At 46.4% G+C, this 21,282-nt stretch overlaps 1 protein-coding gene across 1 annotated transcript in view; it reads right to left on the bottom strand.

The window, feature by feature from the left end:
* Positions 1-1,217: 1,217 nt before the first annotated feature.
* CA12 (carbonic anhydrase 12) overlaps positions 1,218-21,282 on the bottom strand; it is a 41,956-nt gene continuing 21,891 nt past the window's right edge. The window contains exons 5-10 of the mRNA XM_073579389.1: positions 16,431-16,523; positions 15,196-15,259; positions 13,104-13,261; positions 3,790-3,916; positions 3,620-3,707; positions 1,218-3,128 (exon numbers count right to left, since the gene is read on the bottom strand). Coding sequence (XP_073435490.1) covers positions 3,059-3,128; positions 3,620-3,707; positions 3,790-3,916; positions 13,104-13,261; positions 15,196-15,259; positions 16,431-16,523 — 600 coding nt within the window. The 3' untranslated portion in view covers positions 1,218-3,058. The remainder of the gene's footprint in view (positions 3,129-3,619; positions 3,708-3,789; positions 3,917-13,103; positions 13,262-15,195; positions 15,260-16,430; positions 16,524-21,282) is intronic.

Genomic DNA, 21,282 nt, shown 5'->3' with positions numbered 1-21,282 from the left:
GCAAGTTTGTGGAGTGGGAATTGCGCACTTGTAGAGGAGAAGGAAGAGAATGTAAGTAAGTTGTGGTCAGAAAGAGGGAGAGGCAAGTTAGAAAGGTTAGATAGGGAGCAGAAGCTGGTGAAGATAAGGTCCAATGTGTGGCCCTCTTTGCTAGTGGCTGTGGAAGACCATTGAGTGAGGCCGAAGGAGGAAGTGAGAGGTAGAAGTTTAGAGACAGTTGCGTGGTAAGTGTCAATGGGATGTTGAAGTGACCCATGATGATAGTGGGGATGTCAGAGGAATGGAAATTAAGTAGCCAGGTGTTAAAGTGGTCGAAGAAGGCAGTGGCTGGCCCTGAGGGGTGGTAAATGACAGCCAGTTGGAGGTTGATGGGGGAGTAGATGGGCACCTCAAAAGAAGAAGAAGCGTAGCAGTGTATTTTGGGTGAAGTTATCTGACAGGAGAAAACCAATTCCTCCACCATGCTTGTTGCTGATGCGGGGTGTGTGAGAAAGACAGAATCCACCATAAGAAAGTGCAGCTGGAGAGGCTGTGTCAGAGGGGGTGAGCCAGGTTATGCTGAGGAAGGAAAGTTTGCTAGTAATGAAATGATTATGTATGTCTAAAAGTTTGCTGCAGACAGAGCAAGCGTTCCATAGAGCTTCTGTTAGAGGGTGAATGGGTATAAAGTTAAAAAGGTTGGGGAAATTTTTGACAGATCGTGGATGAGAGGTAGAAGTGACTTTGGTGATATGGTGAGGAGGAGCAGGATTTGTAGAGATATCGCTGGCAGTTACGAGAAGCAGAGACAGTGTTAGTAGGTGGGAGCAGGAGAGGGCATGAGGTGGTTCTCTGTGTTTGGAGACACAGGATTTTATGTTCAGGAACAGTTCTGGAGGAGGAGGTGAGATGGATGGAGAGATGACGGGAGATATGACCAGTTGATTACTAGGTGTAGGGATTACAGGGGTTAGTAGGAAGTGTAGGACTATAGCGGTGAGAGTGAAAACAAACAGAATCATTGTTTACTGTGACTATGTAGTCAGTTACCTTCAGCTCCCTTCTGGTTCAATTCTTGTCTAATTCATTGCAGTACATTTAATTTCTGCACTTTGGTGATGCTCAGCAGACTACGGTTAAATGCAAATTTTTGCCTGTTGAGTAGTGAAATCAGGTGACGTTTTTATATGGCATCTAAAAAGGTCAAGCAATACCTTTTTTAAAAATTACATCAACCATTTTTTTGTTTTAGATGAAAAATATTTTAATATACTAATTACAGATTAATAAAATATGCATTCCAAGGCATTTAAAATTAAAAGACAGATGATATTACAATTACATCAAATATGGTAACTAGAGGTCAGATCTTGCAATACTGTATGGGAGTGACACCTTCTTTTCAGATACATGCACAGCAAGCTTGGCTCAATACATAGTTATGTAGAATTTGAGAAGAAACACTGAGAAAGTTAAAGCATTTGTAGTCTGTTCTATATTTGGGTAGGGAAAAAAATGTGCAACTCCTCACAGAGGCCAAAAGAGCACAGAGAAATAATGGAAAGTGGAAAAATACTGATTAAAAAAGAGTCTGTGTTCTGCACACATGACATATACTGTATGTGACAATAAATGAAGCATCAGTTCACCTCTAAATGTCTTGGATATTCCAAAAGTTTTCTACAGGTCTGAATTCTATTCTGTACGTTCATGTCAAACGGAATAGTGATTTTCACAGTGTAAAGCTAATGTTCTACAGTACAACACGCAGCCCCGTGTCATTAAATCATGCTATATTACAAGAGACTAATCACATACTGAGTAATCTGGCAAGAGATTTATGTTGACAAGGTAGTATGAAACAGGGCAGAATCCCTGGTTACAAATGCTATGCTTTACGCCAGGGTCACACAAGCATATAAATCAGACGAGTGTTATTTTTTTTCCGGATAGAACTCTGACCAATGCTGAGGACCGATTTTTTTTTCCCCACTTACAGAATCTGTCTGTGAAAAAAAAAAATTGCAGCCTCCTGTGTTTTCACTCTGAAATCAGATGCCACTCACCTATGGGAGCATAGAAAACATTGGACTGAACAAAGATGGCTTGGATTTGTGTAAAAATGCCAAAAGTTGCAAAGTTTCTGCACAACTTGGAGTTTTGCAAAACCTGTGACATTTGAATGTGTTTTACTCCAGAAAAGTAAAGTAGCAAAGCTCCTTCATAAATCGAGTCCTATGTTTTCCATGAGACGTGGTAGCATTTTGGAGTAATACATAAGTGTTTATAACCAAGGAGTCAGTTACTGTTCCATGCTGCCCTTAGTTCAAGCAGCAGAAAGTCTTACGACAGTTTCCCTTTAAAATGGAATATTAAGCAATTCTAGGTGGCAATTGATATTTACACTCATGTTTTGAGAAAATATTAAAAGTGGAGGAAACATGTGGACATTGAGAATATAAATTAAAAGCAATTCAGCAGCATTAAAATGTCCATGTAGAAACGTTATAGCTACATTGTCTATGAACTATCATTTCATAAGAGTAAAAGAACAGACTAGAGAAGACATGAAAAAATAATTGCAAATGCAAAAGGAGAGCGTCATGGCTCCGAAATCCAAAAGGTCTGAGAAACAAGCTGCGATCAGACCTCCTGCTTCAGGCAGGAATGAGGAACATCTCATCAGCGAGGACCAGTGGAAGACACTGGATTCTTTCCATATCTTTAGGTTCAAGTATTCATTGGCAAAATGAAAAATATGTCAGTAAATCACTGGGCAGCAGAAAACTAGAAAGAACAATAGACACTGATTTAGAGTCCCATTAACAAAGGTACAATTGTCAACCAGCATTTGTGTTATGCCAAGAAATGGGCTATTAAGTCATTTCGATTCCATCATCCAATCATCCAGTGCTACTAGACTGCTATGAACGCTAAGCTTACATTCAAGTGTCTGTGCATGAAATAAATGGTAGAGGTGATAAATACAAAAAGGTGGATCAAATCATGTTCACCGGTCAGGTATAGAAGAGAATTTCTATGAAGATCTGTCGTACGGGTTGTAGGCGGCAGCCGGCTGTCATACTTTGGATGTGGTTTCCAACATGGGCACAGCAGGTGTATACACAACTTTCTTGGCGTTTTTTGCCCTGCAATGTATAAAACCATTGTCAAAGAAAAAGCAAAGCTATCAAACATAGACATGCAGATAGTTATATCAAGTATGCTTGAGTGTTAGTTATTGGGGGATTGCTTTGGTAGATCTATACTTCACATTCTTCAGTAACACACAAGTCACTGCTAACTAGTAGCCATGTAAAAATTGTATCACTACCACCTTGGAACTTCAGCCCTCTGTCCATTTTTCATAAATGGCGTCACCATTGGCCAGTGGTCATGTCACGTACTGAAGATCAGCCACATTTACCAACATTTGCTTATTATTTAAAGTGGTCAAAAAGCTTGCTGAGGGCCACCATGGCCGTCATTGTGAACCTGATACAAATATGTGCAAGGTGACATGCCAAGATGCTAGCACCTTTTGTTTGCCCAGAATAAGAAAAGTTTGGTCATGGACAGGCTCTAAATTATTATGTCTGTTTTATAACACAATACAACATATTAAAAAAATGATAATTACTGTTTTTTCCGCCGAAACAGCCAACAGGTGATTGCAGTGATGATGAGAGTTCCAAGCAGACAGGCCAATGTGACTGCAAGAATAATACCTAGAGGAAGAGAGCTTGTCATAAGAATATTCTTGATTATAATTTTTTCATGAATTCTTGGACTTTATAAATCAAATTTTACCTTCCCGAAAAGAGACAGACACCCGTCGGTCTCCTTCCTGCTGTAACCTTCTGTAGTTATCAATCATCTCTACAGGAGAGGAGCTGTTTCGTTCTGTGCAGTACAGGGCCGTCTCTAACAAGAGAAGCTACAAGACAGAGAAGTTTTTAGGCTAAAAAACAAATAGCAAAACGAAGAGATCCATGTATAAACTTATTTTGTAAATATTCAATAAAATAAAATTCAGAGAATAATAAAAGAATCAAAACAGTCATGCGCAAAATACCCTGTAGGGGGAACCCCAGCACTATCCAACAGATGTAATACTAGAGATAAATGTAAAACCTACACTAGAGCCTTGTTTTGAAGTGACAATCATGAGCAGAGTATTATAAATAAATGAATGCAAAAAACAAAACAGATTAAATCAATAAGTACATAATGGGGAAAATAACCTATACAGGAACAAGCGCAATATGATATCAAGAAAGCTATGAGAAAATGCGGCCAAAAGGATAAGGTATTGTGGGAGGAACGGCCCCCGTCGAGTGCCCGGGCCGGAACCATGGGAGCCGTCATCTGGGTTCCGGGGGAAACTGTCCCCGGGGGACAGGATTCAGGGACGGAACACTGTGACAGACAGTTGGGCTGGGGGAGGGACCAATATAAAGAAGGTGGGGAATTCCCGGGGCGATGAGTCAGCAGACCGACACAGAGAGAGCAGGAGACAGTGGTCACCCGCCGCTGCTGCCGTCCCGCCTTAGCCCGCGTTGGCGGCCTGTTCCCCGCCGCCCTGTCCTCACGAGTGGCCACGGCAAGTACAACACCTCCGGCGGCCATCACTGTCCCACTCCGGTCCGCGGCAAGGGCCGGGCCTCTGCTGACCGCGGACTCCCCGTCGCAGCCGTTAGCTGCGCAGGTGGCCTGTCACCCGCCACCACCTATCGCTGCCGCTTGCCTCAAGCCGGGGACTGCGGCCCAATCGTCCAAGGACCCTGCCGGAGCCTGTGGGGCTCCAGTGTCATCAGTGCACCGGAGCGTGGGAAGACTTCGCCATCGTCTCAGCAACTGGGCCCAGCAACTACTACACCGAAAGACCATCAACCCGAACGGCGAGGGACATCTGAACAACTAAGTTGACTTTATGATTAAGGACCCGTAGTCGGCCGTACCGCGGCTCTATAGTAATCGGCTATTGCCAGAAGTAGTCGTGTTCTATCGTTTGTGTTTATTTGTATTGAGCCCCTGCGAGGGCAACCCGTGTTCCCTTTTTTGCCGGTCAGGCCGAGCCTGAGGAAAGTCACCTCTAGGCCCATAAACGTTATTATAAAAACACCAAACCGTCTCGCGACTCGTCACTGCATCCTGCGTACCTGCTAGTACCACATTTGGCGTAGTCGGCAGGATGCAGTCTCCGAGCGCGGACAACGAGGGCACCGTCCCAGCATTTCTTTGGGGGCCATGCTAAGCAATCTACCCAGGTTCTCCGGCAGCAATACTATGCTGTGGAACTGGACGGAGCGAATGCGTGGGTTATTCAGGATGCAACCGCTTACCCCTGACCTAGAGGCAGAAGTGGCCCTGATGGCATTGGACGGGGAAGCCCGGGATACCGTAATGTTGAGGCCCCGGGGGCAGCGCAATACCTTCGTCCGGGTGTTACAGATCTTAGAAGAGGCCTATGGGGACCCGACCGATGTGGAACTGAGAACCCAGATGTTTGGACGCATGCAGAAAGAGGGGGAAACAGTGACCCAGTATATGAATGTTTTGCAGGAACTGTTTTTAGCCATTGAAAGGAAGGATGGAGTCGGCGTGGGGACCGTGGACGTAACATTACGTGACCTGTTAGTGTCTGGGTTACGAGACACCCTGACAAGACAGGCTTTGCGAGAGCGGGTGCGAGTGGACCCACGTCTGACCTTTTCAGAGATAGGAAAGGAGGCACGGGTTCGGGAGCAGGAGCAAGAGGTGATGGTTCCCGCGGGGATGGCTCGGACTATCGAAGCATCCGTAAACGCCCTGAGCGAACCCCACTGGGTACGAGAGCTGAAGCAAGAGATGCAGAGTATTAAGGGTGAACTGGTCGAAGCCAAAAGAGCAGCCACAAGGAGTCGGCCAGGGCCGGGTGAAGGAGGCATGAACCATCGTAGCCCCCACCAAAGTTGGTCCCCACGACCATTTGCCTGTTGCGATAGTGGAAAATTGGGACGCTCCGCCTGAGAGTGCCCACGTTCCAGGGGGAACCTGCCCCGCTGGCCAAGAGGAGCAGAGGACCCTGAGCCGGGGGGGACGCCGCCCCGAGCTGGAGCTTATCACACGGGGTGGAGGAAGTCACGAAGACCTGGTCGCGCGGTGCCCAGTGGTATGGGCAGAGATAAAAGGCCGTGCGATGCCTAGTAGATACGGGATCGCAAGTTACGACCATGCCAGAGACTCATTTTTGGCAACATTTTCCCGAAGCAGTGAGACCTCAGTGGGGGACAGTGATAAAGTTGGTATCCGCCAACCAGCTACCAGTACCTGTCGTCGGAGTAGCCTGGATGCAGATTTCAATAAGCGGCAAATCACTCGGCCACCGGGGAGTGGTCCTGACCCAGGGAGGCACAAACCGCTAACATCAGGTTATTCTGGGTATGAACGTACTACGAGAGTTCAGCCACCTCCTCCTCAATGAACCCACACAAGAGACTCTGAGCCACTGGGGTTCTCGCACGGCCCAGGGGCAGGTCTTCGAGCGGTTTATATGAGAGGCGCGAGTGCTCCAGGAATGTCAGGAGGGTGAGGCGCTGGGCAAGGTCATCGTGCCGGCGAGCCCCCCGCTCGTGCTTCCTCCGGTGCAGACGGTGGTAGCTCTGCCGATCCGCGCTCCGATACCACTGGAGGGCGTGGAGGTGCAGGTGGAACCATGTTACGCGGAGCGCCTGCACCCTGGCATCCTAGTGGCCTGCTCCCTGGCCACAGTGCGGAAGGGGACTGTTTTGGTACATTGTGTCAACCTGGAAGATCAGGATATCGCTCTGAAGCCCCGGGCCAAAATGACCAAACTAGTACGACCATTGGAGTAGATGCTGCCGGACCCCGCGGTCCAGTTGAAGGTGCAGCCCGAAAATCAATGGGCAGTAACGGTACGAACCCAACAGACTGCCGTATCCTCGACCCAGGAGAAAGGTCAAGCCATCCTGGAGAGAATGCAGGCCAGACTTTCCGGCCTAGCGCCAGCCCAAATTCTCCAGGTAGAGACACTTCTCTGACAATTTTACAGTATCTTCGCCAGCCACGAGGACAACTTCAGGTGTACCACGGCCATCACGCATGGGAGCCCCACGGCAGGAGCGGCCCCCATCAGGGAGCGATATCGGCAAATACCACCACAGCTATACCAGGAAGTGAAAACTCTGTTAGCCCAAATGCTTCGGAAGGGGGTCATACGAGAGAGCCAAAGCCCTTGGGCGGCCCCTATTGTCCTGGTTTGGAAGAAAGATGGCACTTTGCGTTTTTGCGTGGATTATCGGAAGTTGAACGCCTGCACCATCAAGGATTCGTATCCACTGCCCCGCATAGAAGAGTCTCTGTCCGCCCTGGGGAACGCAACGTACTTTTCAACCCTTGACATGGCCAGTGGGTACTGGCAGGTGCTGATGTCGGAGGAAGACAGGGCCAAGACGGCATTCATCCTTCCCATGGGACTGTTCGAGTTCAATCGGATGCCGTTTGGGCTGGCCAACGCCCCAGGAACTTTCCAGCGGTTGATGGAGCGGTGTCTAGGAGACCTCAACTTTGAAGCCACGTTGATATACTTGGACAATATTATCATCTACTCCGCCACGTTCGAGGACCATCTGAAGCAGTTGGGGCAGGTGCTTGGCTGGTTGCAGATGTACAGGTTAAAAGGTAAAGCCCCAGAAATGCCACCTGTTCCGCACCCAAATCGAGTACCTGGGGCATACCATCTCGGCGGAGGGCGTCCGACCATCCCTGGAAAAGGTCGCTGCCGTCCAGGGGTGGCCTACCCCCAAGACGGTGAAGGACGTGTGGGCCTTCTTGGGGTTCGCCGGCTACTACTGTCGGTTCGTGAAAAATTTTGCACGCCGAGCTCAAGCCCTGCAGGACCTGCTGAAGGGGGCTCCCGCCGGGGTGAATAGTCGGAAGATCCAGTGGCAGCAACCACAAGAGGATGTGTTTCAAGATCTTAAGGCTGCGCTCTCGGACGCCCCGGTATGGGCATATGCGGATTTCTCGCAACCGTTCATCCTACATACCGACGGGAGCCTTCAGGGACTAGGAGCTGTGTTGTCACAGGTGCAGGACGGCCGGGAGAAAGTGATCGCCTATGGTAGCCGGTCACTGCACGACTCAGAACGTAACCCAGACAATTACAGCTCCTTTAAGCTCGAGCTCCTCGCCGTAGTGTGGGCAATGACGGAGCGATTCGCAGAGTACCTGGCGGGCTCCGAAGTAGTAGTGCGGACCGATAACAACCCGTTAGCCCATTTGGAGAATGCCAAACTGGGGGCTCTGGAGCAGTGGTGGGTGGCTCGGATGGCCAAATTCAAGTATAAGATCATATACAAATGGGGTGCTGAAAACGTGCACTCCGACGCGCTCTCCAGAATCCGACACACCACCCCAGGGCGAAGTCGAGACAACGAATTAGAAACAGACGAGACGCCATTCACCCTCACCCCCGTCGCGCCTACAGTCAACACGCAGGAAGTGCCTCATCCATGGCTCCTAGGAGGGATGCTGGAGCAGCCCTGTGACAAATGGATTCAGCAGCAACAGGAAGATACAGAAGTTGGACTCCTGCGCCGATGGGTGGCCACCGGTAAATTGCCCACGGGCTCACAGAGACAGGCTTTAACCCAAGATATGTTGCTAATGTTGCACCAGTGGGAAAGACTAATCATCAAAAAGGGACTTTTGTATCGAAAAGCCGTGTCACGAACCACGTCGGCTACGATATGGCAGGTGATCGTGCCGGGAGCCCATCTCAACCAACTGGCCCGGGAAGCCCACGAGAAGGGAGCTCATTTTGGGGCTCAAAAGACTTTACAATGGTTGCAGCAGATAGCATACCACCCACGCTTGCACGCTGCTGTAGAAGTTTGTCGAACCTCCCGCCCGTGCGAGCTCGCTAAACTAAACCCCCCGCGCAACAAGCCCCGGTGCAAACTATCGTAACATCAGCCCCTCTGGAGCTTCTTACGGTGGACTGACTATAGGTCCGGCCTATCAGGGGTATGAACATTGTCTCGTTATGGTGGACCATTTCACCAAATTCGCCGTGGTCACCCCCACTTGAGACCAAACAGCGGAGTCGGCCACCTATGCAATTTGTAAGAACTTTATTCAAGTGTACGGCTGTCCACAACGGATACATTCGGACCAAGGAGCATGCTTCCTAGTCATGGAAGAGCTACACCTTCTTTACGGCATCGATAAGTCACGGACTACGCCATACCACCCGCAGGGAAACGGCGCCTGCGAACGATTCAATCGCACGCTAATCCAAATGCTGCATACTCTAGAGAGCGACCGCAAGGCCCGCTGGCCTGAATATGTCCTCGAGCTGGTGTGGGTATACAACAATTGGGTGCATCGAGTGACTGGTTACACCCCCTACTCATTGTTGTTCGGACGGGAAGGCAAAGGAATTACGGAGGTGGAGTTGAACCCGGAGGAGCCCCTACCCTGGACCGGGGTATCCTCGTGGGTCCGAAACCACCGACAGCGGCTGCAGACCCTTCACCATATCGTCCACACAAAACTTCAGGATCTAGAACACCAGGGGGGAGCACTGCTCCCACCCATTGACTTTCAGACTGGGGATCGGGTCCTCGTACTTGATCAACGTCCCCAAAACAAGTTAGAGCCACGGTGGGAGGTGAATCTGTACCGAGTGTTGCGCTGAATAAGCCCAGACGGGCCTGTGTACGAAATACTATCAGAAGGAGACAACGCGCCTCTCACTCGAGTTGTGCACCACAACATGTTACGACCTTGTACGTCTACCGATCTCCTGCGGCTCGAACCGACCCCCCCAGGTCCCCGACCCCCTACCCACAGTCTGGGACCTGGATGACGAAGAGGACTCCCCCGTCACATCTGTGGGTCACCCCAGTAGTGGCACTCCAGTAGACCCGGACATCCCACCAGAACCCACTATGCGACCACCCTCCACCACCCCAGAAGACTCCACGATACCCGAGCTTCGACGCTCCGAGTGGTCAACAGCTGGCAAACCCCCTGAACGTTATGAACAGGACCAGTTCGTATGGCGACAAGGACTGGCGTCCCGAAAGACTAGCCCGAGTCTACAAAAACCCTCACCCGAGGACTGGCGCTCGCATACAGGGTGGGGGAGTGTGGGAGGAATGGCCCCCGTCGAGTGCCCGGGCCGGAACCATGGGAGCCGTCATCTGGGTTCCGGGGGAAACTGTCCCCGGGGGACAGGATTCAGGGACGGACCACTGTGACAGACAGATGGGTTGGGGGAGGGACCAATATAAAGAAGGTGGGGAATTCCCGGGGCAATGAGTCAGCAGACCGACACAGAGAGAGCAGGAGACAGTGGAAGCTGCTGCAAGGGAGAGCGACTCACCAGTGCGAGGGAGGACGCTCACCGAGGCAACTATCTGGGACTTGCTGCCCCGCTCCAGCCCGCGGCCACAGTTCAACCCGCGGCTGCTGCCGATTCCCCTCAGCCCACGGCTGCGACCTGCTCGCGGTCACCCGTGGCAGCTGCCGTCCCGCCTGGACCTGCGTCGGCGGCCTGTTCCCCGCCGCCGGCAGCCGCCCTGTCCTCACGAGTGGCCGCGGCAAGTACAGCACCGCTGGCCGCCATCACTGTCCCGCTCCGGTCCGCGGCAAGGGCCGGGCCTCTGCTGACCGCGGACTCCCCGTCGCAGCCGTTAGCTGCGCAGGTGACCTGTCACCCGCCACCACCCATCGCTGCCGCTTGCCCCAAGCCGGGGGCTGCGGCGCAATCGTCCAAGGACCCCGCCGGAGCCTGTGGGGCTCCAGTGTCATCAGTGCGCCGGAGCGCGCGAAGACTTCGCCATCGTCTCAGCAACTGGGCCCAGCAACTACTACGTCGAAAGACCACCAACCTGAACGGCGAGGAACATCTGAACGGCTAAGTTGACTTTATGATTAAGGACCCGTAGTCGGCCGTACCACGGCCCTATAGTGACCGGCTATTGCCGGAAGTAGTCGTGTTCTATCGTTTGTGTTTATGTGTATTGAGCACCTGCGAGGGCAACCCGTGTTCCCCCTTTTTGCTGGTCAGGCCGAGCCTGAGGAAAGTCACCTCTAGGCCCATAAACGTTATTATAAAAACACCAAACCGTCTCACGACTCGTCACTGCATCCTGCGTACCTGCTAGTACCGCAGTATTGAAAGTGGTTAAGGTGAATGGTTGACTACAGCATCCCTTAAGCAAATCTGCACATTAAAAAATACACCTGGAGGCTGAACTCAGCCCGGCCAACAGCATCAATGTAATGTAAAATACATAATGGAAAGCCGTAATACCTTAAGTACTTGGACCGCAATGGAGCTAATGGTCTGGTTATTCCCCCTCACCCCGACGCGTGTTTTGATCTGAGCGCAAGTTACAGGGGCGTAAGTTTTTAGGCTAAAAGTTTAATTTTTTCTTCTTCATATCTTTTTACCCTCAAATTATTTTTTATCAAAAGCTCTTCATGTTTAAAATCTTTAACCAGACAGACATGACTATAAAACCTTCCATATCAAAACACAGTCTTGAAAAAAAATAGAGTTGTCATGCATTTCCAGTTTAAAGACCACCCATCCTAAGCTTGAAGAATAAACAACTGATGAAATAAACAGTTGAGTTAACCCTTTTCTGACAGACGTGATCCATTCCATTGCATTAGTAATAAATGTAAGGTTACCTGTGTTCCTTTTTGTGCTATACATGAGCCCGGGGTCTCAGAGAAATCTAAGTTTAATTTTTTTTTTAAATCCAAGATGCTCAATACTTTACTTTATTAACCCAGACATCTGCCATTGGTGCAATTCATACACATGTGGTTCTGCTCTCTGCACTGAGGCTGCTAGAGGGGGAGGATTTGTTACTGTGTGAGGAGGGCTTGTTCATGTGGACAGGGAGGGCCTGTTGCTATGGAGGGTGGGGTTGTTGCTTTAGAAGGCAGGTTTTTAGTAGAGTAGGAGGAAACGACCAGTTCTCATTTCAATGCCAGAACACACACCCCCTGGACATTTTTTTTACAAGCAAGAGATGATATCTTGGAAACCCTGCAAACTGGTGACAGAAAGTAAATTACTTATTGTCAGCATTCTGCAGCCAAGATATGCACTGAGATTATGTGAAAAGCCCGGACAACCCTTTTAAGTACTCATTATAATCTATGGTGTCATACACATGTCCATTTTTTCCAGCAGCACAGATGAAAAGGGCCAATACAAGTCTATGGGTCTGTGAAAAACACAGCACACGGATTGCATCTTTAACATCTATGGGATGTATGTATTTAACAAAGTATAGGAGAAGCATTATAATTTATTTTTCCATCTGCGAAAAATACTGATGACACACTGATGGTAAAAACGGACACATACGTACACGTTATAATACAGATGTGTGAATGAGCCCTTACATATGGATATATAGTTAGAACGATTGAAAAAGAAAAGACAATGTCCATCAAGTTCAACTGAGGAATTGAATAAAAGACAAGGGCCCTCAAAAGAAGTGATACCTTTCCCTCCTGATTGCAGCTATTGATGAACTTTGAATTTTCTTCTTATTTTTTTAAATTGTATGTGGAAAAAAATCATGGAAAAAACAGACATAAGAGAATGATTACTAATATGAAAGTCAACTATTTGGAGGGGGACAGTTGAGCTGCACCCAGAGGGTGATATTATTTCGACATACTGTATAACTGTGTTCACACACAACATTTTTGCTACATGTATTGTCTTTGTGGCATCTCTTTAGTTCAAAAATGTAACAAAAAGAAAGTTTTAAGTTTTTTTTTTTTTTTTTAAAGAGAACACTAAATGAATGCACTTAAGAATGCTGAAAATAAAGAGGGGACTATTATTCTTTTAGATCAAAAAGTCACTAGATTTGGTGCTAGAGGAATTTGTGCAAGCATCTTATGAATTTTTGCCCCTTTGCACCAGCCTTTGACACTGGCGCGTGAATCCCTACTCTTAGTAAATTCCCCCCATGGTGGAAAGTGAAGGATACCCGAAAGAGATTTGGGTCTGTATAAGTGAACAGATGATGCCAATATGAAAGATCCATGCATCTGCTGAGATTCACAGTTTTGTAGGTTACCTGCTCCTCTGAAATGAAGACGGGATTCCGGAAAACAGACCACAATACGCTGGGATTACAGGGTGGGGTGGTAAGAGAACCTTCATAGCGATAATACTCATCCAGGTTTTCAGGGACAAGAGAGCGGATATTAAACCCTGGAATCTGAAAGGACTGCCCTAAATTAAAAGGAAGAAAGTGCAGAAAGGAGACTTACATAACACAATTAATGGTAATATTTAAAAAAAAAAAAAATCTAATAGTAAGGTAAAAAAAAAAAAAAAAAAGAAAAAAAAGTTCATCAAAAATAATTGTAAGGAATGGTTTTCCTTAGGTGATCTGATAATTTTTTTTATAAACACTTAAAATATAGTATTTACATTAAAATGTAATGCAAAAGTTGTTCAGCAAACATGTATATCTTAGAGGGAGACTGCCAGCTGAAACATGCTGCCTGATCGATGTGCAGCATGTATGAGACATTAGTTACATGGTTTAGTCATGTATGTTTGGCTGTGGCGTTTCAGAGTAAAACATGCTAAAAGACCAAGCTGCAAAGGAGACTAGTCGGACAGGTGTTCCCGATGGCTTCTCCCTGCCTGCTGCCCTGGAGTGACAGGGCTTTCCCTACACATCTGAGAAAGGGAAATGGACCCGCACCACCAAAAAAACATAAGCAAAAACCAAGAAACTAAACTGACAATGTCAAAATACATGGATGAGATCAAGGGTGTTGATGAAGCCACACTTGCTGGCGTAATACGAGGGGCTCACATCTTATTCACTGCATATCCTCTTTGGGTAGCACCATTAGGTCACACGCCTTTTAGGATACGGTATTTTTATTATACTCACAAATTTATTTACTATCTATTTGATCTTTTGGTTTGCCATTATATAGCTCTTTTGCTTTTTATCTTGTATCCTTATTGGCCATTTACCATCTCATCCATGTACTAGGATATTGTCAATTTAGTATTGGTTTTCAGGGAAAAGGGTTGGTTTTCCACAGTCAGTCTCTTATGACAAAACCTGTGGCTCGTGGCTGTCTGCCAGTTGGGTGCATTAGCATCAGGTCTAGCAAACAACTATGAAGAGCAGGTCTCCAGATGGTGAATTGTGTGAGCAGCCCTGTACAAAAGAGCAGATCTGAATGTGCATATTGTGGCCTTGGGAGTTTGGAGATAATTTAAGCACAGTAACTTGGAGACCGGATGATACTACCTGTCAGTGGAGGTGATTGAAGCTGGATGCAGCAGTGTGGTGGAAGTGATGGATGCAAGAATACTGAATGGAGGTATTGTGGTAACCTCTGGATCTTGGTATACTGCCTCAGTGTGGTTTTTGTGGAAAAGCTTTGGCTGTCATTATACCAGTAATGGAGGCTCTGTGTTTCGCTTCTGTGAGGGGGTAGGAGCAGGATGTGGCAAGTGACTCTTTTAGACCTTAATGTGGCTCACAACCTTCTCTCAGAGCTGACTATGGCTCTCAAGGTCAGAGAGGTTGGGGACCACTGCTTTCTGGAATATATATTATATCTCAAATTAAGAGACCACCACATCAAAACCCTGTCATTGGCAGCCCATTTTCCAGACCTGAACCCCATTGAAAACCTCTGGAATGTAATCAAGAGGATGATGGATAGTCACAAGCTATTAAACAAAGAAGAACTGTTTACATTTTTGCACCAGAAGCAGTGTGAAAGACTGGTGGCAAGTATGCCAAGACACATGAAAGCCGTTTTTAAAAATCATGGCTATTCCACAAAATATTGGATTTCTGATCTCTTCCTGAGTTAAAACATTTGTATTGTTTTTCTAAATGATTATGAACTTGTTTTATTTGCATTATTTGAGGTCTGAAAGCACTGGGGTTTTCTTTTTATTTTGACCATTTTTCTATGTCAGAAAAAAAATACAAAATTTATTACTTGGAAATTCGGAGACATGTCAGAAGTTTATAGACTAAAAGAACAATTTACATTTTACTCAAAAATATAAAGAGAAAAATCAGACAAACTGAACATTTTAAAGTGGTGTCTTAATTTTTTCCAGAGCTGTATATACATACACACACACACACACTATGTGTATTATATATATAACCTACTCACCTTTATACTTGATCTGCGTCAGTTGAGAAATGATATTATCATATGCGGAATTGAAAGAGCCAATCTAGAAAAAAAAAAAAAAAAGAAATTTGACCAATGAGGTATAGTCATCAAATGGCCAGTGTTGAGAACCACTGTGGGATGGCATTTGGGTACTCCATGACAGTAATAATAATTTTATTTCTATATCGCCAACATATTCCACAGCACTTTACATTTTAGAGGGGACTTGTACAGACAATAAAAGACATTACAGAATAACGATAAATCAGCAGATACCAAGAGGATTGAGGGGCCTGCTCGCAAGCTTATAATCTGTACAATATGTTATAGGCAGAAGATGCAAGTGTTTTTTAGGCTGATTTACTGAATTACCTTTTCTCTTAATCTGAAAAAAATTGGCAGGGGACCCAGTTTTGGTCCTACATCCACCTCCTGTCACGTACAGTGTGGGAAGACTAAGTGCAACACGAGGGGAAGAGAGGAAGCCCAAATGCTAGGGAAAGGGGGAGTGGAGACCCCTAGGCAGATCTAATTAACACCCTGCCTCCCCTACCATCCCTATATTGATTCCACACCAATCGCCGAGCAGGAATCTAAGCTCTGTATATCCCTAGAGCTAGGCCTCGAATAGGGAAGGGGGGGAGGAGTCAGTCCCCACTGTACATTAAAGAACAGAAAGGAGACAAACAAGGAGGAACAAGCTTATCTTGAACAGACTTAAAGAGGTAACACCAAAACATCCTCCAACAGCACCAGGGTGGAAGATACCCGATTGCTATCACTCCAACCCTTTACAAGGAGAAAAGTGAATATCACCGGCGACTACCTGAAGCAGGTTGGGAGTTTATAAACATCAAGGTCCAGGTGTGTCAATTAGAGCAGGAGGGAGGTTGTCACTGGGTCCAAAAGTCAGACGGATTAAGAAGGCGTCTGCAATGCCAGACGCAGAGACCTTCTGCAACCAGATGAAGAGTGACCGTCTGTTGCTTCTGACACACCAGTGACACCTCCAGGTAGAAATGACGATACCTTTATCACATTTTAAATGAATTTGGCCTATACACTAGCAGAAGCAAACAGTTAACAAGAAAAGTAAATGTTGGCCAACAATATAAGGAATTTAATATTTAGAAAATTTTTTTGTAAATATGTGTAAATATAGTGAATGTATAATAAGCTGTGGGTTGTTCACAATTTTTACATATACAGAAAATAAGCGCACGGTTTCTCACCTCTATGAGGATTCCAAGCACAGCCAACCCGTCTGATACCTCCATGGCTGTGCGAACATCGGCATACTTAGAGTTATAATGCACAATGTGCATCTGAAAACATATAAATCAAAATATATGTTAGCACATATTTAACCCTAGTCCAGAACTCCTTTCACCTCAATGAACTCACCGCAAGCATAAGAAAGTTCACGCTTGCAGTGTCATCAGAAAGGTCCTAGGAGGTGACAGCCGATGAACTCAGTTCAACTTACTGACATCAGCACGAGTGCTGTTAGAACTTTTCCCAGGGCGCTCACGCTGACGTGGAGTGAGTTGAACAGAGTTCATTGGCTGTGACTTTCCAGGAACTTTCTGACTGCACAGTGAGGGTGAGGACTTTCTCACGCTCGTGGTGAAAGTGAGGTGAAAAGAGTTAACCGTGAGGCACTGAGCTGAGTAAGCATGCACAGCTCAGTGTCAGCTGAATGGCAGGCTCTATAGTCGCATCATGCAACAATGCAGCCTGTAATCTAGATGTAACAGAGCTAGATGCATTGTGGGACAAATGGATTATTATTTCTCGCCCCACAGGTTAGGAATATGGTTGTTTATTATTTTAATTCTGTTACAGGAGACATGGTCTTCAGTGGATTGGGCGTTGATGTGAGTATAGCTGGTTTGGGTTAATTTAGATTCATTAAAGGTGTGTCATTACTTCAATTAAAGGACTTTATTCTGGGTGTGTGTTTTTGTACAATATGACTATGGTGTTAGTAGTGGTGCATCTTATAGATGCATCTCCTTTACTAACCCCAGGGCTTGATGTCACCTGACAGTACAGAGATGACATCAACCCCCCCAACTATCACCTCACTTGCCACCACACCAGGGCAAGTGGGAAGAGTGAGGCTAAGTGTCAAATTTGGCACATTTTATGGATGAGCTGATGTTTTCAGTCTGGGAGGGGGGCCAATAACCATGGTCCCTTCTTAGGCTATTAATATCATCCCACAGCTGTCTGCCTAGCCTTTGCAGGTTATTAATTATAGGGGGACCACACAACATTTTTTGAGGGACCCACCCAGTTAAATAACCAGGAAATTCTAAGTATCTGTGAGCTGATATTAATAGTCTGGGAAGCTCCATGGGTATTACCCCCTTCCTAGGCTATAAACATCTTCCCCAGCTGCTGTCTGCTTTCCCTCTGCTGGTTAATAAAATGTCGGGAGATCCCACTCCATTTTTTTCAGAAAATAATTTAGTAAGTAAAAACATCACATGTACAGTAAGCTACCCAGGCACTGTACTACTTATATATGTGCATATGTTTATTCTATTTTGTCTATTTTACTGCACGCAGCAGATGAATTGCTGGCTTTTTAAAGGACATGGCTGTCTAGAAATTGAATGGCACTCTCATGGTCCAAGTGCCGTGCAATTTTTTTTAATCACACCTATTGTCATGCGTTGGCGAGTGTCTAGCCCGAGACACGAGGACAGTCGCAGCATGCTGTGATTTTGTTTTCATCTCAATCTGAGAAAATAAATAAATCGCAGATGAGCAGGGACTCCTAGATTAATATTGCACACTGATCAATCCCATTTTTTTATCGAATTGCACTGGTCCGTTTTCCTCGCAGATGAGTTAAGGGCATGTCACACTAAGAGATATCGCTAGCAATATCGCTATAACTTGTGACGTTATAGCGACATTGCTAGCGATATCTCTGTGTGTGATACTTACCTATGACCGGCTCCCCCGCTGGTTATCGCTGATCGCGCGAGAACGTTCAGGACTGTTTCTCGTCGTCAGCTTCCTGTGGCGCTTCCTGCTGTGAGGACGAGTGACGCGTGGAGCCGGGCGGGAGGACGCAGGATCGCCTGGTGTGACAGGTAAGTAGCGATCCCCGTCCCCAGCGATGTCGCTAGTGAGATCTGCCTATGTGGCAGCTCACTAGCGACCACTTAGCGATGCACCAGCGATCCTGACCGCGTCATATCGCTGGTCGGGATCGCTGGTACATCGCTAAGTGTGACAGTACCTTAAGAGTCTTAAAGCTGATAACAGCTGCCAGATTGGACTCTCTGACACTAGGGGCTCAGTGGAGGCAACAAGTAAAAATAAAGTGAACCATTAGGGTATGTGCACACATCTTTTTAACTCAGGTGAACCAGACAAGTTCTTCAAGCAAAAGACACTTCAGAAAACTTGGGCCGATTTTTACTCTGACGCATCTTTTGTGTCATTTTCTGAACATTTTTCACCCAGTTTTGGCTGTTGGCATTTTTGGGAGGGTTTTACCATGTTTTTGTGACATAATTTTTACTGTCTTTTTTCCACTCCATTGAGTAATAAAATAAACCGCAAGTGTTTATTTAAGTAAAGACGATGGCAAAACACTCCAAAAGATATCCGGGCGTCTTTTGAACCCTCCTGTTCTGTCTCCGACATCTAATTTGTAATCTCTGTTTGTTAATATTTGCAGTGTTTGGCTCCCTCTAGTGGCCAGAGCCACATTCAGTCTTATCGTGGTTTTTTTTCCCCATTCTTAATGTCTGAATCTCCTCCCTTCTTTTGCAAAGCATTATGGTAGATTTCCTTCCATTTTCCTTCAGCCTGTATCTGAGAAGGATCTCTCCCATTGCTTTCCCCTTGCAATTGCATTGCCGGTAGGTGTTTATATTCTTTATAGCTAATTCTTGTCCTAATTTCAGCCTGGTTTAGTCAGTCCTGCTCCCTGGTCAGCCACTACAGTGTAAATGTTCATTCACAATGTTTGTCATGTATAATTTGTATATCTGTTGTACCCTGTACTGATTATGTGTATTATATTTTTTTCAGTTTCACCACATCATTATACCATCAAGTTCAATAAAAGCACAGACTCAACTACAGTCTCCTTATTGGACCCCGGTATAGCGGTTTAGCTGTCTGCATAGCTGCAATAGTCTGTTTCATTCAGTCAGGACAGAACAGTGAAGCGGCAGACAATAGTGGGAATTCAGTGAAAAGACAGCCATCCAACTTGTAGGAACTAGTGAAACTGCAGCCATCCAGCTAGTGAGATTCAAGTCACCGACACAGAGACTTAATACAGCTACAGCAATCTCTGCACAGCCAAGCATTCCCCCAAGACACCATGTCCCACAAATCACACAGGACAAATTCTGCTACTTTCGTCTCCTCAAAGACTACATCCATCAGCAGTGCGGTCGCCATTGCCCGCGCAAATGCTGAAGCCGCCATAATGCGAGCAAGCTTTGCTGAAGAAGAGATGCAACTTAAGTTAGAGAAGGCACACAACATCTCCAGTGAATAGAGTGAGAGTCATCATGAGGCTCAGCTCCAGGAAAACGTGGAGTAAAACAGCTCTGCTAATGACTACCTTGCCCCTCACCAGGTAACCAATGTGAATCACCTTGCTGACACATCGCACGTCAGACCGAAGCAATGACACCGGCTGGCGCCACCCAGAGGACACTAACAGGTGCGAACGCACCTCACATCCCTATCAGGGTGACCCATCACCAGTATACTCTGCTCTGCTGACAACCGGTTCACAACAGAATTTGCTAAGTTCTTCACACGACGTGAACTGGTTGCCAAGGGACTCATGAAATTCACTGACCAAGCTGAAGGCTACAGAGCTTGGAAAGCTTCCTTCCACAATGAAACTAGACAAGTCTATGTCAATAACAGAGTGCTACAAATTAGGAGATCAGTTCATCCAAAACAGTGGCATCACATTTTCACAGACCAGAATCCTGCAGATCACGCAACTAGAGCAGTTGACGCAAGTCGACTAGGAAGCACAACATGGCTCTCAGGACCAAAACTATTGTACACTGAGGAATGTTTTCCAGACACCTTTGAACTAGTAGGAGAGGGGTCAGATGCTGAAATCTGCCAGCAGGTGTCTACACTTCATACAATGACCTCTGCTATCCAGCTTGGATCTCACAGGTCTGACAAATTTTCACATTGTAAGTCACTTATTCAAGCCATCACCTGCCTGATTCATATAGCTCGCTCATTCAGGACCACCAGAGCTTGTGACACAGAAAAATATAAAGGTTGGCATCTTTGTAAAAATACCTATGTTACCGCGGACTTGGAATTCTCCAGAAACCACATCATCTTCACTGTTCAAAGAGAAACCTACTTTGCGGAAATCAAATGTTTTATTAACAAAGTTCCAATACCAGTGAGCAGCGTTTTGAGGAAACTCGACCCATTCATCGACTACAACGGCCTGCTGAGAGTAGGAGGTTGACTTAAAGAAGCTAAGATGGAGTTTGAGGAGAAATTCCTTCTTATACTTCCTGGAAAATGTCATGTTGCCTACTTAATCGTACAACACTATCACAATCTGGTCAAGCACCAAGGAAGATATTTACAGAAGGAGCCATCAGAACTGCTGGCCTGTGGATTGTCGGTGCAAAGAAACTCATCAGCAGTGACATCTACAATTGCATTACCTGCTGTAAGCTTCGTGGTTCGACTCAAACCCAAAAGATGGCTGATCTACCAGCAGATAGACTCAGCCCAGACCCACCTTTTACCAGCGTTGGTCTCAATGTGTTTGGGCCTTGGTCAGTTATTACAAGTCATACGAGAGGCGGTCAAGCCAATAGTAAACGTTGGGCTATCATGTTTACCTGTAAGTCAATCAGAGCTGTCTACATAGAGCTCATTGAGTCACTTGACATTTCAAGCTTCATCAGTGGTTTGAGACGTTTCATTGCCATCCGTGGTCCTATCAAGCATATACTATACGTTCAGATAGAGGTACTAAATTGGTGCAGCAAAAGAATTAGGAATACCTTCAAATCTAGACTTTAAGACTCTTGAGAGGTTCCTCAGTGACCA

Source organism: Dendrobates tinctorius, unplaced genomic scaffold, assembly GCF_039654945.1.
Source record: "Dendrobates tinctorius isolate UK_male_01 unplaced genomic scaffold, ASM3965494v1 ptg000062l, whole genome shotgun sequence".
NCBI lineage: Eukaryota > Metazoa > Chordata > Amphibia > Anura > Dendrobatidae > Dendrobates > Dendrobates tinctorius.
This window is presented reverse-complemented; position numbering and strand designations above follow the sequence as displayed.